A 27,559-nucleotide genomic window follows, 5' to 3' on the forward strand; every position below is an offset into this window, starting at 1 on the left:
TGCGGTCGCCCCCTTGGGAAAGTACATATCTGGGAGCAGCAGGAGGCTCCGCGCTCGCACACGGGATCGGCCGCCTCACCGCGCTGGTGCTCGCCTCTCCGCTCCCGCCGCAGCCCAAGGGCCCCTCGCCGCCGCCACCATGGACGCCATCAAGAAGAAGATGCAGATGCTGAAGCTCGACAAGGAGAACGCCTTGGATCGAGCAGAGCAGGCAGAGGCCGACAAGAAGGCGGCGGAAGACAGGAGCAAACAGGTCTGCGCCTCCCTGGACCGCGTCCGCCGGTCGCCTGCGCTGAGCTTGCCCGCATGACCCCGGGCCGGGGGATCGGAGTCTAGGATCCCTTTCTGCCCCCACCCCGAGGATTCGTACCCCCATTACACCCCAGGCCAAGGCGGCCAGGGGCACGTGTCTGGAAACGAGGGAGGGGAAGCGCAAGATTGAGGCTTATTCTAACTTTTTAGTCTCGCTGAGGTCGGCTTATTTCCCTTCTGTGATTCCCATAGCTCGCCAAGTCTATCCAAGTCCTAAAGGCACTTGATATCAATATTGTAAGATCGGGGGGGCGGGGGGGAAGACTTGGGTTCCTGAGAACTTTTGAAGAAAGGGCAGGAGAGAGGAAGCGTCAAATTCCTGAAAGTGTTAGAAGTTCTTTGGCCTTTTGAATGGGGAGAAAGGAACCTCAACCTGGGATGGAGACTTTAGGGGAGGAGGCGGGAGTCATGGAGATGTTTCCTAAGAACAAAGATGGGACAGAATGTAGGATACGGCCGGAAAGTCAGGCGAACAGGGTCTTTTTTTTTTTTCTTGCGCCCCCAAGTTGTGGACTTGAGTCTGCTGGGACCTCGGCAGAAGGCTCATGGGGCGGGGGGTAGTTGTTGAAACACCAGCCAGTGGTCCCAGGTTTGGCGACAGAAGGTTACTTAGGGTCCCTTGAGCCCCAACTTGTTGGCGCCCCAAGCCCAAGAGTCCCCAGCCAACGTGACGCCCGTGTGTTGTGTGTATGTTTAACACCCGCTCCGTGCCGGTCGCCCGCGCCCGCCCGCCGCTGCCCCCTAGCTTGAGGAGGACATCGCGGCGAAGGAGAAACTACTGCGGGTGTCAGAGGACGAGCGGGACCGGGTGCTGGAGGAACTGCACAAGGCGGAGGACAGCCTCCTGGCCGCCGACGAGGCCGCCGCCAAGGTACCTGGGGCGCGCGGCGCGGTGCGGCACGAATGGCTAACTCTGTCTTTCTCTTTCTCTCTCCCTCCCTGTCTTTCCCTCTCTCTTTCCCTGGATCTGAATATCTGTGCACACCCCCCGCCTTGCGGGATCACGCTGCCTGCTGCACCCTCCCCCACCCCCCACCCCCACCCCATACCCCGCCACGGCCAACTCCCAGCTGGAAGATGAGCTGGTGTCGCTGCAAAAGAAACTCAAGGGCACTGAAGATGAACTGGACAAATACTCCGAGGCTCTCAAAGATGCCCAGGAGAAACTGGAGCTGGCGGAAAAAAAGGCCACTGATGTAAGTGCACGCTTACACTGCTTCCCTCACCTCCTGCCGCATAGCCACTCTGGAGTCACCACAGGGGCTGAAAAGTAATGGAGGAGCATACCCTCCTGTTGGAAGCCAATATACAGCCCCACTATGACCCAGAGCACTGGATGCTATCTCTGACTGCTACTGCACACGTTCATTATATTTCATCCGTTCCTTTTTTTCTCCTCTTACCCCTTGGGTTAGATGTGGGTGGGTGAGTAGCTGGGAGAGCAAAGCCGCTGGAATTGGACTCTGGAGATGAACCTTCACTACTAGTGGCAGAAAATCCGAGGTGGGTGTCATCACCAAGGTTTAATTTTCTTATCTTTCTTTCCTTTTGCCATCCCCAGTGTGTGGGACCATCTGTCTTTTGGTGGTGGCCCCAGTCAGGGTACAGAAAGTCTGGCCTCCAAACGTAGTAATACTTTAATTTACCAGGTTGAGCTTGATAGTGGGGCACAGGGACACTTTGAGGCTTCCTTTCATACTAGGGAAGCCTTAACCCAGCCTTTAAGATCTGCCTGGGAAGATGATACTTGCTTGGGTAGGGAGTCCAAGGCCACTAGAGCCAGAAAATAAGTGGGAAGTTATATATAGCTCAGTGCTTTATATGGTATAGTGAGCTAGCTGCCCCCTGCCCCTCCTGCTTGCCCCACCCCCACCTGTCAGCCCTCTGAGGATCACCACATACTTTCAGGGGTGATACACACATGGCTAAAGCTCTACTAGCACTTTGTCCATTGGCCTTTGGAATCTTAATTGTAGAACTTGCCTCTTCTGCCTCCAAAAGTCAAGCCAAGGATTAGATTTCCAAAGAACCGACTTCTTTTCACACTGTTGAATTCTATTCTAGAAGCTAATTAAGCCTAGTGGCCCAATTAGAAAAGAATTCCTTGGGAAGTTGGTAACTATTCCAAGAATGTCTGAGCACTGGGAAAGCTATGCCCAGAAGTTTAACCTCCAAGTGCAATAGCAGAATTTTCTGTATGGGAATAAAATGCAAATTACCAAAGGGTCTCAGGTCTTGAAATCTGCACAGCTTGAAATGCATATCCATATGTGCTCTGTGAATGAGAAATCCAGACATTCAACACTTAGAATCTTACAAAAAGAAATTTTTAGTGATTATCAAGGTTCCTAGATAGGGGGTTTGGGAAAGCACCAACTTAGCTAACACATTTAAGTTATAAACTACCTGGCTTATAAAAAGAGTCAAAAACAAACAGAACAACCTGCATGTAACTCTGAGCCTGCTTTTTGTATAATGAAGATCAGATGTCTGCTGTGTATATGGCTAGCTGGAGGATGTCTGTCTCCCCCAAATTCTTCAACAGAACGTTTATTTAGCTTTTTCAAAAGAGCCGCTGATAGATCAAGAAGAGATATTCCTTATAAGGAAAAGAATGCAAAGAATTTGAAAATAGCCCAGTAAGACTAAAGGCAAGAGGAGAAAAATGCTTTTACAATTCTTAAGGGGAAAAAGACAATAATTGTTGTAATTATGTAGTGGTATCATGTCTTCATTGAAAAGTCTTGTCTAGAGGGGCTTGGAATAAGATGGGGCAGAAATGGAAAAGAGACTAAACTCAGCTGTAGGGGCAGGGGCAGCAGGGGAGGGAGGTTATTGAATCTTGTTTTGGTTCTTTATTCATTGGAAAACCCTAAGTGTGTGTGTTTGTGTATGTGTGTGTGTGTCTCCTTTTGGTGACTGTATTGATCATCTTTCCCTTTAAGACATTTTAGATTGTTTGAGACTACAGAGATGATGAAGTTTGTGAAGAAATGCTATATTTAGAATAATTCCTGAACTAGTAAAAATTGTAAAAACTTGAGAAGGAAGAGACAGATGTCACTAGAGGAAAGGAGAGCTGGGGGAGAAGTCAGCTTCCCAAGGAAGTGGGATTAGGAAATTTCACTGTCATTACTTCCCCACATAAAAAACAATTTTACATTTTTCTATTATTACTACTAAAAACATTTTTTTCCTAATTTACCAATGTGCTTTACAAATTCAATTCCAGAGGTGGATTTTTCCTAGCCTAAAAGGTTCTCATTCAGGAGGTAGCATCCCTGATGGTTTTGTTTTGAATTTTTGATTGACTGAGACTGAGGGAGTGCAGGGTTCCATTATCTGGCCCCAGCTCTTTCCCCAATAATTGTGATCTGACATTTGCAGTGGGTCTTTATCCCCACTTACATTTTTACTGATTCTCAACCTTATCTAAATAAAGTTTTACAACTCAGGGAAGTTGTAAAACTCAAGTTAGTTTGCACCTAGTCAATTAAGTCAGAATTGCTGGGGTGGGAACCCAGGCGGCAGGGCTTTTTTTTTTTTTATAAATACCCAGGTGATTCCAGCTTGCCAAGCATGAGAACAACTGTCCCAAACTCTTCTATAATGACATCAGTTTGAAAATGAACTCACCTGAAACAGAATTCCTCAGGTGTTTGAAAAGCAGGGTATTAAGTCATTTGCTGGCTGCTTAGAGCATCTGCAAGTGTCCAGCAGTTTTCCTGTCTGCCCCTGAAGGTTCTTAAATGCCTTCTTCCCCATCCTCAATGTCAGAGTCCCTCAGTCTGTTCTTAGGAGAGGAATTGTAACCACCAGGCCTGTCCAGTTGAACTGCATGGAAACAAAGCATGAGGCTCCACCTACAGGATGAAAGGACCCAAGCTGGGGTTTGTGTGGGGTTTGTGAGCCTCTCAGCAGACTGTGAGGAACTCCACAGAAAGTGTCAGGAAAGCAAAGAATGCTCATTGTTACAGCATTGGAGGTTGAGGATGTTGGCAGGTGTGTTTTTGTTTTCTGTCTCTTCCTTCCCTAGCCCCCACCCCCCAACTTGACCATTCTTTGTGTGTGTGTGTGTGGGGGGGGGGGTAACCAGGGATTGAACTCGGGGCACCGGACCCACTGAGCCACATCCCCAGCCCTATTTTGAATTTTATTTAGAGACAAGGTCTCACTGAATTGTTTAGCCCCTCGCTTTTGCCTAGACTGGCTTTGAACTCCTGATCCTCCTGCCTCAGCCTCCCAACCCGGTGGGATTACAGGCATGCCCGCGGCGCCCAGCTACTTTACTGTTCTTAAAACATGCCAGGAACTGACTTTAATGGCCCTCTGTGACAGGTGAAGGGAAAAAGCCAAAAACGCAGTCCAAGAGGGGAATCTACAGAAGTCTGTCCCTAGAGATTGTGTCCAGAATGGTTTTCCGGTTGGTAGACAGAGGTTCTTTCCTAGGGTTCTGTGGCCTTCCTTGGGGGTGCCCTTTAAAGGCATCCTAGTCCAGCCCAGAATCCATCTAATTCCAGAAGATTTCAGGGACTGACTGGTCTAAAACTAGGGATGGTTGAAACTAGAAGACACTCTTGGTTTGTCTGAGATTGCACAGCTACTTATGGGTCCCAACTGACTCTTTAAGCAGTGCCTGCATATTTATTAACTATCATTCGAGTTTTTAACTACGTACAAGATATTGTGAAAAGTGCTTTAATTTTATCATAATTCTCATAACAACCGTATGAATACTATTATCTTTATTTTTACAGATGAAGACCAGACAAGTCATTTGCCCAAAATAACACAGCCAGCAGGGAGGTAGGAGCCAGATTCAAACCTAGGAAGACTGCATTTAGAACAGGAGGTCCAACCACACAATGCTTTGTTAGTGGTTTTCGCTCCAGACTGGGGGCGAGGTTGTGATTAGGGTCTTGTGTTTCTAGGGTTCTTTGCGACAAGAACATTTCTCTTAAGCCACATTCTGGCTCCAAACCCCGCTCTCAGCGTCTCCTCTTCCTAGACGTAGTATCCGGATTGCAGAGCGCAGTGCTCCCACCGCCAGCAGGAGTTGCCATCGCCCTTAGCAGCCAGGTCCGTTACCCCGGTTACCACCTCCCGGCCGCTGGGGAGGGGAGCTGCGAGTCGAAGTAAGATCTTTGGCGCGGAGTTCTCCTTCCCCGTAGACCCCAGCAGACCGCTTGCCCAGAGCCCAGTCTTCGCGGCGGCGAGCATGCGCAATGCCTCCGGCGGGCCCCAAGTCCCCGGGGTCCGCGGCGCGCGCCCCGCCCCGCCCCGCTCGCCCGCGGTGCCCGCCCCCGGCGCTCGCGCACCCGTCCGCGGTTCGTCGGCGCCGCCCGGGAGGCCGTGACTTCCGGGCTGCTCCTGGGCCGCTGGGGGCGCCGCGGTCGCGCAGAGCGGCCTGGGCGGGGCGGACAGGCGCTCGGCGGCAGCAGGAGCTGCGGCGACCCTAGCGCAGCGGCCGGCTTCTCCATCGCAACCCGCTCGCTGCCGCCGCCGCCGCCGCCCTTGCGATGGCGGCGAGCAGCTCTCTGGAGGCGGTGCGGAGAAAGATCCGGAGCCTACAGGAGCAGGCGGACGCAGCGGAGGAGCGGGCGGGCAGCCTGCAGCACGAGCTGGACCTTGAGAGGAAGCTGAGGGAGACCGTAAGGGACCCACAATCACTCCACAACCCCCTAGAGGCGCTACCTCTCCAGCCGGTCCCGCGGCGTCCCCAGGGCCCTCCGGGAGTTGGCGGGCGGACGCACGCCTCCGCGGCGCACCTGGCGCACCTGGGCCAGCTGGCGTCCGGCTCTGGGGAGGAGCCCTGCCCTTCCTTCTCAACCCTTTCTTTCTCGCTCGTCTGAAAGCCCAGAGGGCAAGCCTAAACGGTGTTGAGAAGGTTCTGGAAGCAGCACTTTCTCAGGAAGGGTTTCCATTTCTGGGGTGGTCGCGTTGAGTCCGGGTCTTTCGGGAGCCCCGTAACGTGCACTTTGCGCTTACTGGCATTATTTACTCAGGCGAAGGAGAAGGAAGAGGTCCCTCCTTTGGGGGAGGGGTGCAAACAAATGAAGTTTGTGAGGTTCTGTCAGACATTGAGGCCTGGAGATGCTACACTCTGCAGTCCCGTCGATCCTTTTTTTTTTTTTTTTTTTTTTTTTATTTCTGGAGACAGTTTCTATGTGATGGTTAAGACATTGACAGCTCTGGGTTCTGTTGGAAGAACCAACTTCCATAGTATGCGGCCCTTTTCCCTTTCTTAACCATCCCTCCCCCCAAACTGTCTATACAAATAGATACTCCTTTGTTATCTAGTCTTGAAAAGGTTGGATAAATGTCAAGGATTGCTAGATGTATTCTTTTGCCAGCTTTCCCTCTTTCTTATTGAATACCTGGCTTCCTTTCTTCTCCTAAGGCAAATGTATCAAACAAACAGGAACAGGATTTCAGAGGGAGTTTAGTTTGGGGGTACTTGTCCATTTTGAGAGTATGTTTTAAATCAAGATGCTCAAAACACCTTGGGAATTTTATGACAAGGCATAATATGGTGTCCAGCTGTGTGTCATATACACAGGACTCTTCTGAACTGAGTAAATCCTTCTGGTTAAGTGTTTGTATTGACTGTAGGGCTTCCTGCAGAAACTTCAAGACACGTTTTGCAGAATGCACAGAAAAAACAAGTCCTCTTCAAGCCCTAATTAGGGAAGATTTCGAATAAAATATAGACAGAAGGAAATTAATAGGCAAGAGATAATTTTCAATATTTGCTTTTGAAGACAAAGCAACAGGGTGCCCCCTTCACCAATGAATGCCTCTGAACTTGGCTGGGTGATAGATTAATTCCAGCTCCCTCTCTGTTTTGCAGCTGTCCTTGAACCAATAGACATAATAGAACATGATGAATAAGAACAAGAACTCTGGACCCAGATTGCAAGGATTTGAATCCTGGCTCTACTACTTACTAGCTGGAGACAGTTAATCTTTTAGTTCCTTTAGTTTCCTAAGTGTAAAATGTGGGTAATAATAGCACCTACCTACTGGTTAAAGGGGTTGGTATGTAAAGAGATTGCAGTGCAATTCAGCACAACAGAGGTAGTGCTATTTCCCCTGTTATTAACACTGCACAGTACTGCCTAACTCAGTGCTCCTTACCTTCTGTTCATCACTTAGTAAGGGCTTTTAAAAATGGCCTGCTCATTTCACTTCATTGTAAAACTTTTCATTTAATACTTTTAATTAACTTGCCCGCCTCCCTTGGAACTTGAACAGAGAGGGGTGTGAGTAGACTGGAAGGAATGTTTGGTGGGTTAACCTTGTACTGGTGATGTAAGTTGAAGAACTCCTTTCACCATAACAAGAAAGGGAATGTGTGATCCTATGCAAGAGAGCCTTGATCAACTCCTGGCCTAGTGACTGATGTTAGGCCCCCTCCCCCACAAAAAACCAACAAATTTTATGAAGGCTACCTTATGACTTTTATACTCACCTTCTATTTTATGCATCGTTTTTATAGTAGTATTCCCCCATGCTAGTTGGCTAAGGACAAGGCTTTCATTCTTTTTAAGACTTTACATCAAAAGTGGCATAAATCATTTTTAAAAAATCTTAAGTTAGTTTTTCAAAAAAACAGTCTATCTGGATGAGTAGACACAAAACCTTATAATACAGTAACTTGAGAACTGGTTAAGAATTGTTCCTAACAATTAAGAGAATTTCAGATTGAGAATTGTTCCTAACTTCTAAAATTGGAACTTCAATGTAGCTAATTTCGGTAGTTATTGGACACAGCCTCAACTGTGAATCAAGCTAGCAGTAAGAGTTTCTCTTGGCAGCAAAGATAAAGGTTTAGCGACAAAGCCATGAACCACTGCAAAAAATATTTGACTGGAGAGTTGGCTGAAGTTCAGATACTCCAGAGGTTCAGACAGGCTGTCATTAATTGGCCCTGCTAAACCAACACTTACCTTGGAAAAAGCAGTCAATCCTTATTTCCTCCTAGTTTGTTTTTCCAAGGTGTGTGGGCCCTTCAAAATGTTGGAATGAGGCTACTTTGCTTGATGTAATGGTTGACTATAGGTCTTGTGACATACAAGGGTTTTGTTTATTTAGTTGTCATTATTTTTTAAAGAAAGAGACTTTTCCTTTCTAGATAGTACCCAGCAAATTAGGAGACTTAACAGTTGCAGCCAGTAAGTTCTTAGTTGGTAACTTTATTAAGTCCTGGGAAATAAACAGTTTTCAAAAATGCCCAGCCCTTTCCCTCTGAGGAGTTGGTAAATATTTCTGGGAGCAGGAAACTGAGAGTACTTTTTGTGCTTTCATTGGCACTCCCAGAGTGGCTGTAATTGGAATGTGTACAGTACCCTCCATTTCTACTCTCATCTCTAGCACAACAGAGGCACCACAATGCCTTGTTCAGGTCTCTTCTCCCTCGTTATACAAATATGCCTCATAAATTATAGGCTTTGGCACAGATAGATGAGGTTGTGTTTATCTGCTATCCATGGGAGTGCCCCTTAATGTCATCAGTATTTTGGGTGTCCCTCCCCCTTTTTCTTACCAAATAAGGGCAGAAGTTTAACTTGGCTTTAGTCACTTGATCTTACACAGCAGTTGGGTGAAACCTCTGTATAACTACAGTTTACATGAATAAAAAGATATGAACTTTGGTCATCCCATGTGCCACTCTAGTTCAGGAAGATCTTTGAAAACATATTCCAGAGAATTGATTTAAGGATACAGTGTTACTCTCCTACCTGTATTTCTTCTGCATAGTCTTAACAGGGGCAGTGTTTTTTTTTAAAGTAAAAATCATTGCTATTTTAAATTGTTTTTATATTGACTAAAACATCTGGCTCTCATGAAAATCCCAGGCCTTATAAAGATTTTTTTGTTTTTTGCTTTTTTCCAAGTCTAATTTGGAGCAACATTTTGCTATATTGGGCAGGCATGCCCTGATTTCTTTACCTTGTTGGGGTGGGGTAATGGTGTGTGTGCCTTTGTTTTCTGTGTAGGTAGACATCTAATTCCTTGTTTGGGGACTGGGTAAAGTGGTGAGCTTGCCCTTGACTTCTGTATCGGTAGTTAGTACCTGCTGGAGTTACGGGCATGTGCAACCCTAAGGATCTCACAAGTTCAGAGTACTCTGTGGTAGTTTAACAACAGATCTGCAAGAAGACATTGGTATCCTTCCTAACGCAGCAGTTTGTTTCTGAGTAGCTTATCACATGTTGGGACACAATAGCACTTTCGAAATAAAAGAAACTAACATCCCAAACTGAAAGACTTCACTTGCATTGTGGACATGTAGACCGTTGTTGGAAGAAAGCTAACTCAGTACACTAAGGGTGACTTGCATGCTTGGAAAAAATTGCATTCAGGGTTTTGACCCTCTCCAATGCTTTTTTCTATTCATCTGCTTTAAAATAGCAGATGGTCATGTCTATAACTAGTACTAACAGGTGGTAGTATTGTATAACTACAGTTTACCTGAAGACTACCCAGGTGCTGTGATAAAAAGAACCTGAGAGAATATCTAACGAAGTCTCAAAACTGAGGAAAAAAATACCAGAAATGAAAGATGTATAGGCCTTTGGAAAACAGAGCATAGTAAATAAGAGGAGGAAATAGTTAAAATAAAAGAAAGTGCCTTAACTAAATTATGAAATTTAACTTTTCCTGAATTCCAAGAAACTGTACACAGTTCATTGGATCTGTATTATAGGGAATTTAGTCCTGTCTTCCACTGAGGGCTGTATAGCCTGAGCATGCTCCAGCACTCTGGATTAGAGGTCCCTCTCTTTCTTCTCTTTTTAGTAGAGAGCTCGATGGGCAACTGCCGCTGAATTTGACAGCTTCTTAGGATGGGGCTGGAGGAGTAGAGAGGGTTGCCTATTTACAGTGCAGATTTCCCTCTCATCTCCTGAGTCAGAATCTCTAGGTGTAGGGTCTGGAAGTTTGTATTTTTAATACACATCTTCTAGTTGATTCTGGCACCTGGCCAATTGTGGGAGCTGGATGATGCCCAGGGATTCTTCCAGCTTTAAAAAAAAAAAAAATGAGACTCTATTTTGTGTACTTCCTCAGGAAGAGCCAGCTGTCCATAGGTAGGCTCTCTGTGTGTGTACTAGTCCTTGCCATTGTGTGGGCATCCTGTACAAGTCCTGCAGGCTAGTATTAGAGGACATACCCTAATGTCAGGGAGTCTAGGGTTCTACAAAATGTTCCTGGGGCAAAAGTGTAAGTGACATTTACAAAATAGCATTCTGCTAAACAGTGTCGAACTATGGGATAGAAAGGCTAGAGTGGTGGGGGCAATAGAAAGTAGAGATTGAGGGGTGGACCTTTCATGTAGGGTAATCTTGCATACCAGAGATAAGGATGAACCCAGGATGCCCTCTCATTCCTCTCTGGGGCTTCAGCTGTGTGAGGAGCTGGGAACATAGACCCAATTGTCACCCAGAGGTTCTTTCCCAAAAACATAAACAGCTACCCTTCTGTGAGTACCAGGTCCTCCAGGTTTAGACCCAGATCTAAACCAGAACAGGAAACTCAGACTTTGGTGACTATAAAAATGTTTGGAAATCTTGTTGCCATTTATCTGATAGGCCACTTAGACATTGGTGGTTACAAAAATGTTTAGAAAATTTTGTTGCTACTTATCTGATAGGCAACAGCATCTGTAATGGGTATATTTACCCTTATTGTCTCAACATTCAGGTTTGATTGCTTATTCCTCTTCCCTTCTCCTAGTCATAAAAGGAATAGAATTTTACTGAAAACAGAAAATATAGAACAGCGAAGAAATCTAACTTGACCTTTAATGTATGTACATCCTTACAATTTTTTTCTAAATTGGGGTTACGACTTTAAAAGGCAGTTCCCCGTACTTTAAAAATTTGCTACCTTATCACCCTCTCCCTTCAAAGAAAACAAGCAGAAATCAATGGTCACCTACCAGTCATTCCTAGCTGGACTTATTGCTAGCTGTACACAGATAAGGATTGACTTTATGAGCCAGGTCAGTTGTAAATGCTCCTCCCAGGATTCATTTCACATTTGCCTTGCTCCCTGCCTCCATCTATCAATTACCCATAGCTTTTTTTGATGAGATAAAAGTGTATTTAAATGTTTTTGTGGTTGGAAATGTCTTATTCATCTCTCCCCTAGATAAAACTTGGCATTTAAAATCTTACAAATCTAGGTGAGCACAAGTTTAATAATGTTCTTTCATAATTCCTTTGACTCAAGACCATGACCACTACTTCTCTCTAACTATATGTGCATTTCAGACTCTTTTGTCATGGAGTCATGAGCTAAGAAAATTGTTATTGTTTAAATTAGGATGGTTTCATTTATTTGTCAGTAGACATTTGTTGAGCCCATACTCTTCAAAGAACTGAATATATAATATATATATATTTACATATATATACATATATATATATATATAATCTTGTATATGATGAAGACAGATGTACATAAAGAACTAGCATGGGAATATCATGCTAAGTGAAATTTACCAATCCCAAAAAACCAAAGGCTGAATGTTTTCCCTGATAAGTGGATGATGATACATAATAGGGAGGGGGGGGGTAAGAGAAAAATGGAGGAACTTTAGATTATGTAGGGGGAAATGAGAGGGTGGAGGGGGCGGGGTTATGAAAGATGGTGGAATGAGACAGACATCATTACCCTATGTACATGCATGATTAAACAAATTGTGTACATCATGTGCAACCATAGAAACGAAAAATTGTACCCTATTTATGTGCAATGAATCAAAATGCGGTCTATAAAATTAAAAAATAAAAGAATTAGCATGGGTCCTAAGATGTATATTTTAATATTTAGAAATCTGCATGTCCTGAAAACCCATCACTCATTGATGAACATACATTCAAAGTGAATAAGGATGAATGGTACCTGATTAGTAAGTTCCATATACACTTCCATGCAATATTTGAATGGCCACCTTCACAACATTGCACGTACTCAAACATAGTAACAAATGTGTAAGACAGGAGGTAGTCTCTTGTATCCAGAGAAAGAAATTTTTATTTCAAACATAGATTCCAAGTAAAAACATTATCTGTATTCCTTTTCTCCATAAGAGTTTGAATTTTTTCTTGTAGCAATCTTGACTTGTGAGAAATTCCAGTAGACTTGGGACAAAAACTCTTGGGAGATTTGTCTTGGCCTTGTTCTGGTGTGACCAGTTATTTTGAAGGAGTTACTGAAAAGGTGGGGTGAGGGGAGGAGGGTTTCTAAGGTTGTGTTGGGTCTCCATGTGGTATGCATTTTTAAATCACTGAATTTTCAAGTATTTAGCTCCTTTGTAAAACTCCTTTGAGAAAGTGGTTTCAGAGAAAGGAGAGTTAGAAATTCCCGATAACAGTTTCTGATGGTACTGCTATTGTCTTGTGCGGCTGAACTTCTGGGTAAGTCCTGTTGTCTTTGTCTACACCGTGGGCCCCCAGTGAGTGAGGTGGCTGTGATGAAGTTCGTCAGTGGGTGAATAATGCTAGGGTGAGAAAGAGGCCATGTGAGTCTTTGCTAATGGTTCATTTATCTGATAAAAATCGTGTGTAAATATGGATGCTCACTTTGTAGTTCCACTAAGTACATATCTGAGAACTCCAGAGTTGGTGAGGGCTTGTAATGCACTTAAAGGTAACTGACCTCTAGGCCCACACTTCTGTCTGAGATCAGCACTTCAGTCCCAGCCACATACTGTCGATGCGACCCTCACTTTCTCTCCAGCTCAGAAACGCCTTTTTACTCTTTCCGCCTAGGCTGAAGCTGATGTAGCTTCTCTGAACAGACGCATCCAGCTGGTTGAGGAAGAGTTGGATCGTGCTCAGGAGCGTCTGGCAACAGCTCTGCAGAAACTAGAGGAGGCTGAAAAGGCAGCAGATGAAAGCGAGAGGTGAGAATGTCTCATCCAGCCATTTTAGCACAAGCCTTTCCTCCTGGCAGAATGAACAGGAAGCTCCTCTGATCTTTGAGGTTTAACAATTTTACATTCTTCCATGGGGTCGTCTCTTTAGTTGATCACATGTGTAGTTTGATTTTGTTTCTTTAAAATAAGTGGAACAGGGCTAAAACTGGAGCTCAGTGGTAAAGGGCTTGCCCAGCACACACAAGGCCCTGGGTTCAATTCCCAGCACCACCAAAAAATAAAAGTAAATGGAACACCTAAAGTGTGCAAAGGACTGTTCTAAGCCCCAGAGTTATAAAGAGGAAATAGATACTGTTCCACCCCTCACAGAACACACCACCCAACAAGCAAGACAGACTTGGAAATGAGAATTTCCAGGGATATGCAGTGGTTCTTTCATTCCAACCGATCGCAGAGCAATGTGCATTTAAAAAATAATAATAACTACTTTATTGTAAAATACACCGAGGAAACTTGGGCCTGGTTAAAGAAACTGTGGGTTTTTAGTTGTCAAATAGGTGGAAGAAAAAAGAGCCCAAATAAAACAAATATGATCTGCAGAAGTAAATTGTTTTGGACTAGGATTTTTTGCAGACAAGACCCTTGTACACATATACGTATAGTCAGGTACTTGTGTGCTCTGAGCCCACCTCCACTGTCACATGACTCTACCTGGCTTGTTACTGTAAGATGCCACCTGTGGTAGTAAAGAGGAACTATGCAGCAGCACAACTAACCTCATGCATCCCAGAAAGTTTTTTCTTCTGTGCTCAACTGTTCAAGCTAATGTATTTGCCACATTGCAAAGAAGAACTTCAGGGAAGGCTCGATGAGGTGGGAGAATTCTACTTGAGGGATGATGTGGTAGAACACTGCAAGTGTGACTGCCCGTGTTGTGACCTGGGCAGGAGAATGCAGTCCATCTTTACAGCCAAGCCTCTGCTTCCTGCCACCATGTATAAAAGTGATTTCAAATTTTAGGGTTCAAGAAGCTTTTTAGCTTCAGTTTTCACCTCTTTATTCACTGCTGCTTAGTATTTCTTCACTGGCCAAGAGTTTTAAAATTCTTTATGATGAATAATCATCTCTTACAGTGTATATGTAACAGTGTTGTGTGGCTGACTTCCTCCTGAAATATACCTGTTAGTGAACCATAAAGGTAGTCTGATAATGTTAGACTGTGGAGTAAAAGGAACTAAGAAACTATTTACTGCAATCCCCTGGAAGAAAAATAAGAACTGGGACTCAGACTGTCACTGCCCAAAGACTGATGGCATATTTGTGTCTAAGGCAAAGCTAGACCTTGGGTCTCCTCAAGTATATTCTAGTAATTGATCAAAAAAAAAATAGTTGTTTCTTTATTGCCTACTTAAATTTTGTAAATGAGTCCCATTTTAACATGACTTGTTATTCCATAAATATTTAATATATCATAGATCAGTTAACATTTTCTGAAATGTAACACCATGCCATAGTGCCATAGGACCCTAATGTACACATTGATGTAGAAGCCAGTATCAGTTCTGCCTCCCGACATCAATCACTATTTAGAGAGGGTTCCATTAGAGGTAAAACTTGGTTTCTTATCTAAATAATTCAGTTGAGTCTACTGAAACTGCTACTTTTATACATGTGAAATGTTCAAATATCAGCAATTCCTATGGACTAGTGTACTATTTTTGTTTGTGGTTGATGGTATAAGACCCTTTTTTGTAGAAAGGTACACAAAAATAAATTTGCTTTTGTTGTAGCTTTTGTCCATTTTCAGACAAACTTCTCTCAGGAAAGGGAATAAATTCCTTTATGTATTTAACAAATAAAGCATCTTGGCTTTTATTGTTTCCATATTTTCCAGATTCAAATAGAATCCCAACATTGTACCTTTGATTTAATACAAAGTACCTGGACAGTTTCTGCATTACCCAAAGTGTGAGATTTCATTCACAATGAGCAGAGAGAAATGTGTCCTTTTTTATTCTGCCTTTAGCACTAGAAGGTCTTGCTTCATGGTTTGGGGAATAAAAGTAACTCTACTCTATTTTGGTCTAAACCTCTTGGACCACAGCAGGACAGTGTGGGAAGGTCAACTCTAAATCTTGGGGTTTTTTTACTTGTCTTTCTTTCCAGAGGCATGAAAGTCATTGAAAGTAGAGCCCAAAAGGATGAAGAAAAAATGGAAATTCAGGAGATCCAACTGAAAGAGGCCAAGCACATTGCTGAAGATGCCGACCGCAAGTATGAAGAGGTCAGATCCTAGCACCCAAAGCCTCATGGACTCCTAGCAGTGGCCTTCCAGGGGCTGGGGAGCATATATAGCCTTGATTCCTGAGGGAAACAGTCTGCTTTCTTGGTAGAAATGGGTAGTTTTGAGAAGCAAAATTTCTTTGACTGCAGAAAATGGTTCTTTCTTTTATCCAGCTAAGGCTGGATCAAAGGCTGTATCAGGAAGCCAGGCAATAGCACTGGTAAGAACAATTAAAATTCCCTTGCTTAAAGACTAGGATAAAGGGCCTTTAGCCTGGAAAAGGGAGAGGTAAACCCTTAGAAAAGGATGTTCCTTTATGCAAGTGATTTCTTCCAGTGTGATCCACCTAGCAGTCCAGTTTAGACAACTGAGTAGCATCTACTCAGTAGATTCATGGAGGCCTCTCCTTCCAGGTCTTAGAAACCCACTGTCAGCAAAGGTTCTCAGGTGAATCAGCTCCTGGTCATATTCACATGACAATAACCTGTGATAACAGAGCCAACATGACTGTCAAAGTTTTAGTTTATTCCTCATTGTATCATATCATGGCTGTCCTGAAACAACAATAGCCCTCCTTTGTTTTGTTTTAATATTTTTTTCATTGTCAGTGAACCTTTATTTTATTTATATGTGGTGCTGAGAAGCAAACCCAGTGCCTCACACATGCTAGGCAAGTGCTCCATCACTAAGCCACAACCCCAGCCCTTGACCCTCCTTTTTATTATTATCTTCAGATTATGCTGTGCTTGCTAATTTTCAACTGCTTCAGAGGATTCCTTCTTTCAGGTTCTTCCTTCCTCTGAATATAGATTTGACCTTGTTAGTCATCTCACCAACTCATCTCATGTTAATTTTTTTTGCCTTCTTAATTTCCTCCACAAAAAGGAGATTGAGGCACAGAACTCTACATTGGTGGAGTTCTTAGGTTTATTTTCATGTTTTCTTGGCAGCCCCCACCTTTTCAGTATTAAATGGGTCTCCTTTGATGAGCAGTATGGTGAGCAGTATGTCTGTATACTAATAGCAGTATGTTATTTTTGAGACTGAATTTCATATTTCTTTCATTTCATACTCTAGTCTGGCTGCTATGTAATTATGCAGATTTCACCAGGGCCAGACTTCAGATTGAGACTGTGAATTGTAGCTGTCCATTCTGGGTCTTGGTGAGTGAAGACACTCTGGTTTCCTGTCAGCACTCCTGAGGGAAAGTTGCTTCTCTTCAGTCTACCCAAATGGGGAGCATCCTGCATATAGACAGGAATCCTTAGGGACTGATGCAGCCTGATCCCCACTCAGACAACCCCCTATACAAAATACACAAGCCCCACTGTGTGTGTGTGTGTACTGTGTTTGTCCTGTTGCAGGTGGCCCGTAAGCTGGTCATCATTGAAAGTGACCTGGAACGTGCAGAGGAGCGGGCTGAGCTCTCAGAAGGGTAAGCGGGCCCAGCACCAGGAGCGTGTGGGGTGCTGCAGAGCCGTGACTAAACAGCATGACCTTCTGGCAGCTGCACATTTACCTGTTTCAGCTCCGGGCTCCTTTTGTGCTCATTTGTTGTGGATGAGCCACGAGTATGGAACACGGAGGACTCATGTGGGGTGTCTATGTATGAATGCGTGTATCACTGCATGCCTTACCTGCACACTGATTTTGTGAATGGCCTTGTGCATTTCCTGTGTCCACTAACAGCCAAGTTCGACAGCTGGAAGAACAATTAAGAATAATGGATCAGACCTTGAAAGCATTAATGGCTGCAGAGGATAAGGTACTGATGGCTCATGTGTGGTTTTTAGGTTTAACTGAAACCTAGAAGTCTTTCAGCTTCCAATGCCTACTGGTTGGTTTGATGTAATGACTGCACCTTCACTACACCCTCTGCTATTTATATCTTGCTTCAAGTGCTTTCTCTTGGTCCTTTATGCTCCTTTGTTTTTCCCTTCATAAATGCTCTTAGGGGCAGCCAAATAAGAAGCCAAATGATCACTTCTGAGTTGCTCAATTTTGTGACCCTGCCTTTCCACTGTTGCAAAGGTGGAAGGCAATATCCATGGCAAAACTGAGCATTTTCATGCCTGATAGTTTGGCTTCTTGAAGGCAGTCCTTCATCTCTAGGACTTGGTTTTCATTTTTTCCCATTCCTCTCCTTTTTATCTCCTCCTTCCTTTGGCTTGTCTCCCACCTTTCTGCCTCTGATCGAAAACATTAGCAAATGTGCCGAGCTTGAAGAAGAATTGAAAACTGTGACAAACAACTTGAAGTCACTGGAGGCTCAGGCTGAGAAGGTAGGCCAGGAGCATGGTATGGGGAAGGCATCTTTTAAGAGCTGCTAAAAAGAGGCCCACTGATAAAAGCACCAGCACAGTAGACATTTTAATAAATGGCAAATTTTTGAGATGATTCCTAGTGGTTATTAAATAACAGGTTTTTAAATAATATTTTTAGTAGAGAATATTTTACGTTGGGTATGTGAGTCATCAATTTAATTTAAACAGAGTGCCAACTGGATAAGTTATCTTGTTCTCATCCCATGTAAAACAATAGGCTAGAAAGCAGAGAATGTATTATAGTATGCCATTTGATATTGGAGGTTCTGTTACCTCCTAGGAGATCCTTAACATCTGTTGGTTGAGCTGGTGAATTCTTTTTGTTAGAAGGGTTGAGTACAGTGAGCCACAGCCTGACATCTGGAATGCTCTTTCTAATTACAGTACTCCCAGAAGGAAGACAAATATGAGGAAGAGATCAAGGTTCTTTCTGACAAACTGAAGGAGGTAATATCATGAGACTTTTGGATGAAGTCAACTGGATTTTAATCACATTTATTTCCATGGAGCTGGTCAGGGATTTTTTGTTTTTAAAGTTACAATTGATCGAAGCCAGGGTTATTCAGATGTAGTCTTGGAATTAACATGCTGTGTTAGCTGCCATTGCTCACAGTAGTAACTGAAACTGACAATTTTAAACCCATTTCATGGGTGATATGCTTGATTTCCATCCTCTAGTTTTCCCTGTATTTGTGGCTACTAGAACTGTGAAACTTCTTAATCTTTGACTCAGATAAATTAAATCATTACAGGCTGAGACTCGGGCTGAGTTTGCGGAGAGGTCAGTAACTAAATTGGAGAAAAGTATTGATGACTTAGAAGGTAAGATCTTAACTATTGTTTTTCATTTAATCCTCATGGTTGAATACTGACCTGGCATACAATTGTCCAATCCAAGTGCATCCACCTAAATAAATTTCTTTGCTCTTGCACTTTCTTCCTTACTTCCTCTGGGGTTTTCGTCTGTGGCTCTTAAACTCTTGGACCTGAGTCTTTAGTTCTTAAGGTGACTGGTTAGCCACCAGGCAGCAAATGTCTCTTTTTGAAATGCAAAGCCCCTCTTCCCTCGCCCCAGCATTTCGTGCTCCTCAGAAGGTAGTGGGTTTAATTTTCATTGTGAGTGAGATGCTTGTAGGTAAGAGTGACTCTGGTATATTTTGTGTCTTTAGTGATATCTCCTAATTGTCAGAATGGTGTGCACAACCCATCTTCTTCCAAGTATGAATGCAGTGGAAGGGCGTGGGTATTTTAAGTCATTCATTAGTAAAATAATCTATATCCTCAAATGAAGCAGGAACAATAGGGCATAATATTTTGAGATTATGCTTAAGCATTTCTCCTTCAAGGCATGTAGTTTTCATTTGAGAAACACCAACTCTAACTCACAGAAATCCTAAATGTTGAGCTCTGAGGTTTGTGAAGAGTTAGCTGTGACAAAGGAAAAAAAAAGTTTATCATGGACAGAAGGAGTTAAAAAAGGGACTGGAGTTTGGTACAGATAATAATAACCATAATGGAGAAAACAAATGACAAATAGTTGCAAAACAGTCTGCCAATGTGCAACTGAAAGTGTGACTTTCTTTGCTTTTCAAGGCTCCTGGACTAGGTACAAGCAGCTCTGGAGAGAATACCACAGGAGCAGTTTAAATGACAACTAAAAAAATCAATATCCCAGTGGTCTAGTTTGGTCAGGAAGTCAGTGGTTTGAAGGTGGAGCTAGATAAGGATTATAGGCTATAATCACAAGTTGTTCTTCCAAAACACTGCCTTTGGATATTTTTTCCATTGTTTATAGCTACAGCTACAGGTGGCTGACTACTCTGGTGTAATTAAAATCTAGCTCTATAAAAAGAAAGATGTTCCATTTCCCACCAGGAGAGACAGCCTTCTGTAGTTTTGTTTAGGATTTAGCATGGTTTACTGATATGCCTACCATATTTGTTATGATTTTCATATTGAGTCTTTCTCATTTTAATTTCTAATGGGTTTTGTTCTCTTTGTTTTTGTTTCAATTTATTTAAAAACAAAACACACGCCTCCTGCGTTGGCACCTGCTGCGGCACCAACCCCTTCATGCATTGCCCTTTCCTTGCTGCTGTGTTGGGATGGCTCCTGCGCCACCCTCGCTCACCCTCCATCTCTTGATCACTCTCCATGTCCTTGCACCTCTGCCTTCCACTTCCTGGTCCTAGACGAGCTGTATGCTCAGAAACTGAAGTACAAGGCCATCAGCGAGGAGCTGGACCACGCTCTCAACGATATGACTTCCATGTAAATGCTCATGCATCCTGCCTGCTCGCACCTGTGCCCTCATGCTTATGTGATAGCCTCACCACCGCTCCCTTCCTGCTCCATGACCTCCATCTTTGCACTCTTCTGTTTGCTCTCATATATAACCATCGTACTAATATGAAGGCCAAGAAGATTCAGTTTGTGGAAACCATTTTCCTTTTCAGAATCCTTTTCTTTGGTGAACACTCAATTAGATTGTTCCCACCAAGTGAGGAACTGGAATATGAATGACCTTGAATACTATCCTTTCAAGAAATTAAACTAGATTTGAATAAAAGTAGGCCAGGCAATTGTACAGGAATTTTTCCAGAAATATCAAATTTAGTTTCCTGAGATTCCATGAAGTACAATATGATCATTTTCATAAAAGAAGTATAAATTTAAGAAAACCCTGAAATATCAGATTATTGAGGATCTGAGGAAAAGGAGATGACTCAGTATAGCCTAAGGAGTGACTCTGTAAATGATCCTCTCTTCCTCACTTGTAAGAGTTCTAGAGCAAAATGATTGTTCCAATATGTGACCACACCTTTAATTTTCTGTTTATGTGAAAAGGCCCACAGTTAACATTTGCTGCAAGCTGTGACCAAAGGGAAGGGGGGTGGTAAATAAAACATAGCTTACACAATATGAATTTGGGGGTTAGTGGCCCAGATTTTACTCCTGTGAGGCTCTAAGAGTTGGAGTAGGTAGCTTTGTTCTCAGGAGAACTTTGAGCATACATAACTGATTTGCATATCACTAACCCTACTTAAACATTAAACTTAACTGCCTCTATAAATTCTAACCTGGAATGTTTCAGAGGGCTCTTCATTCCAATATCACATTGGATTCCAGTAAAGCTGGAAAAGCTGCTCTCTAGGTCCACCTGTCAATTCTTTACCCATGCAGAAAAGCAGTAGTTTTAAGAGTGGCATGTGCCTGCTGCCTTAGAGATATAGAATCTCCACACTGGGGTGGGGGCAGGTAGCCCTTAGAGAGTGGCTATCACCATGGACACTAGAAAGAAAACCTCCTTCCTCATTTGTAAATGAGGGGATGGGGTGGATCATTTTTCTCTGAGGTCCTCTCTAGTTCTAAAGTGTGATTCTGTGGGACAAACTTTAAGTGTTAAGTATGAAGAAATGTCCTGACAGCAGGATTTAGCTTAACATATCTTTTTAAATTCCATTCATGAGTCTTCCCCAAAAGTTGACCGGAGATGGCCCCAGTCTAGACATGGTTGGGCCAGTACAGATTCCCCCAGGATACAGCTGGCAGTGGGTTTTGCGAGCATGTCTGCATCTTGCCTGTGTTTCAAGTGCTGCTCTCCTCTGTTAGTTATGTCTTCCTTTTTCCCATTGTGCCACTTTTTTTTTCCCCTCTTTCTCCCACCTTTTGTCTTCATGCAGATAAGTTTCTTTGCTTCACTTCTCCCAAGACTCCTTCATCAAGCTGGATGCCCCACCTCTCAGCTCTGCACTTATCTGTTCTCCAGCTGACCTGGTTCTTTCTCTTAGCACCTGCCTTAGGGCCAGGCACATACTGTGCTTTCTATTGTATAGAAGCTCTTCGTTCCAGTGTAAAATAAACACTGTGTAAGCTATTGCTGTTTGCTATTCTTTTTACTTCTTATTTATTGAAGTTTTGGTTTCAACACTGAATAAAACTACAATTCTGCTTTGTGCATATGAGGGTTAATTTCTGGCTGCTTCTTTTCTATTTTTTTTTTTTTTTTCTTCGTTCTGAACATTACATTAATATCAAGAGTTTCTAAACCAGTAGTTACTTCTGGAACTTTTCTATTAAAAAAGAAAAAAAAAAAAAAATACACGTGCCTGCATCCCTCTGAGGGTTTTGCTTTCTGTAAGTTAGAGTGAGGGCCAGGCCTCTGTGAGTTTTAGGAACTACGATAGTTCTGGCATGCAGTGTGGGTTGAGAATCTCTGCACAGGGGACAGTACTTGTCAGGAGTCAGAAGATCTGGCTTGAGCAGTGTCTTCCTTTGCCAGAGGTTTATTTTGGGCCATGGCAAGATATAGAGGACAGGGCTCACTATCGAAAGGCTCATGATAAATAGCCACACAGCTGTCCCACTGAGCTAGCTAGGAATTTACTAATTAGGAAAGTGGAAAGGAACTTGGATTCAAACAATGTAAATTGTGATCATTGTTGATCATTCTTTTATAGCACAAAGACAAGTTCAAGGTTTCCATAGTTTATTCCTTACTGACACCTTCATTTTAATCATGAAAATGACATAGTAGATTTTCTAAATATGACAGCTGTAGTTGAGTCATGGTTATTAATTTTTGTGTTCTTAAGCACATGTGTTTCTTAGGGGTTGTACTGAATCTTCCTGTTTAATAGCTGGACTTTTTCTTCATTCATGAACATTTTAAAATTATAGACATTAGAGTTGATATAATTATTATTTTTAATCCCAAAAAAAGTAGTTGGTGAGAATTATTGAGAATATAGTTGTATTTTATTTGGGCTTCACCATTTTAATTCACAAACAGCAGTTAAGTGATTTTTTTTTAATTACAAAATTAGAACTTTAAAATGATGTGGACTTTAGTTTCTTAATGCTCAGCATTTCTCCTTCCTTAACCATCTGACTGTATTTCTCCTGTGTTTTAAACACGGGTCATCTTCATCTGTTTTGTGTAGTTGTTTGGTAGCCTGTGAGGGCTGATTTACCACTGTACTTAAAAAAATTTAGAAAAACTCTGAAAATAGTGTCAGTCACTTTACAAAGTCTTCAGAGCAAAGAGAATGCTTTTTAAAAAAGAGGGCTATGAATTAAAGTATTTTAGTAATGATATGGTAGACATTTTCAAATTTAGAATCTGGACAATGTCCCTTGAGAATAAAATAGCCTCTGTTATTTTTTTTTTTTTTCTTTTGCTAAGGCTTCTTGGGCCTGCTTTTGCCGTGATTCCTGCCTTGTTCTTTTTTAAAATTGATAGTGATGAAAGTGACCCTTCTCTGAGTAATTCTGCTATAGACAAAATGACAAGTCTGAAAGTTCTGCTGAGCAGATGTTCAGTTAAGCCTGGAGGCACAACTCTTTATTGAAAAACCTACTAGAGATTTCATATACATTTTTCAAGTATTGTCTGCAAAGGAAATAGGAAGGTAATGGATCAGGAAAGCAGGTCCCACAGCCTAAAAGGTGAGTCTACATAGAACAGGAGGGAAAGTACTTCCAAATGCATACGCCCTCAGGTCATCAAGGCACAAGAGCTCCATGACAGGTGAAGGGGTGAAAGCCTCAAAAGAGGCTGAAATAGGGACCAATGTATTTAAACTGAATTTACACTGGCCCTCTGGAATCTTCATGGTTTCTCTAAAGTTCTTTGTTCTTGCTGGGCCAAACCTTTGGGCTCAGCAAACATAGCCTGTCTGTCTGTGGCAGCAGTTTCCTATGAAGATAGTGTGAAGACAGTAATGGGGTTATACTTTGTAAACCCCACTGGGTATGGTAGCCTATCTCTATAATCCCAGTGACTTAGGAGACTGAGGCAGAAGAATTGCCAAGTTTGAGGCCAACCTTGGCAACTTGATGAGACTCTGTCTCAAAATGTAAATGGGGATATAGTACAGTGGTAGAGTGCCTCTAGGTTCAATCCCCAATACTGAGGGGGGGAAATTGTACATTTTGTAACTTCCAAGCGTATGCCACATGCAGGACCCTGAAAGGTAGCAGGAGTGTGGAAAAAGATGAGCTGGAAGTGTTCTTTGCCCTCCTCTTCTTGTACAAAGATAGATGAGTGAGGTGAATCTAATAGACACTGTGTGTTTTGAGTCAGCAAGGAGCAGTAAATAATTGTGACTGGGAGCTACCTGGAGGAGGTGACCATAAACTGTGGTTTTGAATATTCAGAAACTTTGGATTGGCAAAGAGAAAATAGCAGCAGATGTTGAGAATTACATCTCATAGCGAGCCAGTAAACAATAAGCGTAGCATCTTACCCATCTCCTACTGTTCAGGAAATCTCAATTTCCCAAAAGGCCTGGAGGCTACTGTTGGCACATTTTCCCCAAGGGGTAAAACTATTAGCTTACCAAGATGATTTAAGTAGAATTTCTAGGTCCAGGTGGTCACAATCACTCAATCGTGTGTGTCTCTCAGCTTTTCCTGGTGAGTACCAGTCTCTTGCTTGTCATTGGGCATCCCCTAGATCATCAGATAATAGAATGTTAAGGTTGGATTCCTTGCTACTTGAGCAGATTGGATCTCAGTCTATAAAAATTGTATCACAGGTCTTGGTGGTGATGTTTGAGGTTTTGTTCATTTTATACACATATATATATTAGCACCAAATATAAATGCCATCCTCTCAAAGTAAACCTAACTTCTAAATCAGTGTTGAATGAAGATAAATACTTGTTATTTCGCTACTGGAATAAAGTAACACATTATCAAAGAGTTGAGAATGTGTACCCTGTATCCTGGTGATTGGCGGAAGAACAAGGAGCTTAGTTGCACATTTCAAAGTTTCAGTGCAGCAGAAGCAATGGCACCCACTTGGTACTACCTGAGGGGAAAGCCTGCCCTGTGAACAGAGAGGAAGGGGTTCTGGAAGAGTGGGCAGAAATGGTAGGTCACAGTTTCACCTAGGATCTCCGCTGACCCCTAGCAAGGGGTGGATGACGTGTGGACTTGCCTCCCCTTCACCTCAGTTCCAAGATCTGTTGCCAAAAGCTACACATGGATCAGTTAGTTCATGAGGTGATTTTAGTAAAGTACAAAAGGAACATCACTCTCCTTGTTTCCTGTGCCTCCCTTTTCCTTCTCTCCCCATCAAGAAATTCTGACCCTTCGTCATTCTACCAGGCCTTTTACCATTTTGGACAGATGGCAATGGGGTGAGGGTAGACTGCTCAGCAAGTGATCAGATGCTGTCCTGCCTGAGGTATCTCTGTGTTCTCTATTAACTGTCTCTCACCAAGTCTGCCTAACCTCTCTTCTGCCTCTTCTTTTCTGCTAACCTACTTGCTGACCTGTACAGATCAACTCTACCAGCAACTTGAGCAAAACCGCCGCCTAACTAATGAACTAAAGCTGGCCCTGAATGAGGATTAAAAAGTGTGAAAAAGTCTTGGGCTGAATTCTAGGAATGGAGCCCATGTGCAGGAAATCTAAGACTGTCCAAGGCCCTCAGCTAATAGGGTTGAAAACGGTACTTTCTTCTGCAGAAATGCAAATGAAAGGAATCGGCTAAAGGGCACTGGCTTTGCCTGTATTTTCCTCTATATATCAAGAATAATTGAGTCCTCTTTAATCCCAAAACAACTTTTATGGTAAAATACATACATTGCATATGTGAATAAATATTTATAACAAGTCAGCACTCTTTTGCAATAGCAGGTCCTTCTCTTTCAATTGATACATAATGAGGACCAAAAAATTGTTTTCTATTTCCCAGAGACAACTGTGAGTCTTGCTTTAAGTATATATATATAATTACATATTTGTATTCCTAACTTCTTCATATCTGGTATAGTATTTGAAATATAATTAAATGTACCTATGCTTGGGCAAAATAGCTTTTGAAAACAGGAGCTCATATCAGAAGTCCCTGGTTGTCTGAAAGGTATGCTTTATTCAGTTTAATGGTGTTGCTGGAATCTTATGAGAATGTCTTGCTAATACTAAATAGAATACTATAAAAATATTAAGAGAATGTCCTAATGAAGTGTGCATGAAACATGTTGATAACTTTATGAGCAACAGAAATAAATCATTTTAAAAGTTGTCAAAAACCTATTATGTCATCTTTGTTTTCTGTGAGGCCGTGTTACAACACGACTCCCAGACCTTTAACTGCCTGTAACTCAGAAGCATCTGCTAGTATTAACTTCTCCAGTTTGTGTAACAGTGCTGCAAGCTGTATTTGGTTTTTGCCTCTCCCTGTTTCCACAGCACAGGATTGGTGAACCTTCACCAAACTCACCCTGCATTTTATTCTCAGGGCGGGTTGTTGGTGCTGGTGCCCCTGACCACACTAAGACTCTGCTGTGCCTGTGGTTCCTTTGGGTTAAAGATATGTTCCCCATTGTAGGTCCTTGTCTAGAAATGAGTAATGTCTTAAAAGCATGCTTAGTTCTAATCATCTCATTCTGTGTTTGTGATTGATGTTTGCCTGCCTGAATGTACAAAACACCACTGTGTCCAAAGCACAGCTATTTATGACTTAATTTTCTAATCCCACCACAGAGAAAGTGGCTCATGCCAAAGAAGAAAACCTTAGTATGCATCAGATGCTGGATCAGACTTTACTGGAGTTAAACAACATGTGAAAACCTCCTTAGCTGCGGCCACATTCTTTCATTTTGTTTTTGTTGTTTTGTTTTAAACACCTGCTTACCATGATACCCCTGAAATGCATTTTTATTTACTTTTACCACTGTCACAGAAACATCCACAAAACACCAGCTAGGGCAGGAGGTGGGAAAAACACACCAAAAAAGGCAAGCCCACGTCAGGGCATCATTGGTTTAAATGTGCCATTTCCCAGGACGACATTGCCACACTTTATATGTAGAGTTTAGCCACACAATTTGCTTAGTCAGTGTAAGACTCCTCACGGAAGCAGAAAGATTTCCACTCTAAGTGCCAACAATAGGGGCAACAGGAAGATGGATATTGGAGACAATCAGTTGTGAATTGGTGCTACTTTAAACAAAAGGTCCCCTGTGGTCTTTGTTCAATATTGTACAATTTAGAATTCTGTCCAACACTAATTTATTTTGTCTTGAGTTTTACTACAACATGAGACTATGGATCCAGTATGCCTGTATTCACTAAAGCCAAGGATTTGAAAGCCACACTGCTCTTTCAAGGCTTCCATTCCTTTCTGATTGGCACACTTGCAGCCCCTTACAACTCTGTAGGATAGCATTCAATATGGATTTCCACTCTCCCATTGTCCATGTTAAAGTGAAAGATTTAGGCACTACATACAATTGGTCAAGAAAAAAACATTTTCTTAAGAGTTATAACTATATGTAAACATTGTATAATGATATGAAATAAAATGCACATTGTAGGACATTTTCTAAATTTGGTGGTCCTGTCGTTTGTATGTTCTTACTTTGTGAAGTTTAGACTATATGATTGACCTTCAAGATTTCTTAAAATAATAAGCCAGAGGGAGGCGGGGTCTCACATGTTACCCTCTCAGAAGCAGTAAGGTAACATGATTTCGGTCCCTTAAAGTTACAGGAAGCAGGAGGGTCTCTTTCCAGAAGTTATTTTTCCATATTACTGGTGTATATCTGCTTGCACATAGAGATCTTTTGCAGTGGTTTTGCTGCTTTGGGAATTTCTTGCTCAAATATCAGCTACAAGTCTTTAGCCCTAACATGTACATATCAACTGGTGGTGTGTTAATATACCAAATCTGCTGTTGGCTCACACCATTGTGAACTACTTAAAAGTTCTGCTTTAATGGGTCTGATTTTTCTGCTCTCT

At 42.5% G+C, this 27,559-nt stretch overlaps 1 protein-coding gene across 16 annotated transcripts; it reads left to right on the top strand.

Annotated features, from left to right (window-relative positions):
• On the top strand, positions 1 to 27,148 carry TPM1 (tropomyosin 1; the record flags this gene model as incomplete). Of its 16 annotated transcripts, none has more annotated exons than XM_079125744.1 (10): positions 15 to 253; positions 1,058 to 1,183; positions 13,092 to 13,225; positions 15,365 to 15,482; positions 16,847 to 16,917; positions 17,172 to 17,247; positions 18,191 to 18,253; positions 18,559 to 18,628; positions 19,999 to 20,077; positions 21,490 to 21,683. In XM_079125744.1, exons 1-10 carry the CDS (start codon positions 140 to 142, stop codon positions 21,491 to 21,493), a joined length of 855 nt encoding a protein of 284 aa, XP_078981870.1. In that variant the 5' UTR covers positions 15 to 139. The 16 variants fall into 16 exon arrangements, with proteins under 16 accessions (XP_078981873.1, XP_078981870.1, XP_078981865.1 ...); XM_079125739.1 differs by lacking the exon at positions 21,490 to 21,683 and adding an exon at positions 1,383 to 1,508 and having other exon boundaries at positions 16 to 253; positions 19,999 to 20,081; XM_079125737.1 differs by lacking the exons at positions 17,172 to 17,247; positions 19,999 to 20,077; positions 21,490 to 21,683 and adding exons at positions 1,383 to 1,508; positions 17,689 to 17,764; positions 26,303 to 27,148 and having other exon boundaries at positions 24 to 253.
• Between the last annotated feature and the right edge of the window lie 411 nt (positions 27,149 to 27,559).

The sequence above is a fragment of the Sciurus vulgaris genome (genome assembly GCF_902686455.1).
Source record: "Sciurus vulgaris genome assembly, chromosome: 2".
Lineage (NCBI taxonomy): Eukaryota > Metazoa > Chordata > Mammalia > Rodentia > Sciuridae > Sciurus > Sciurus vulgaris.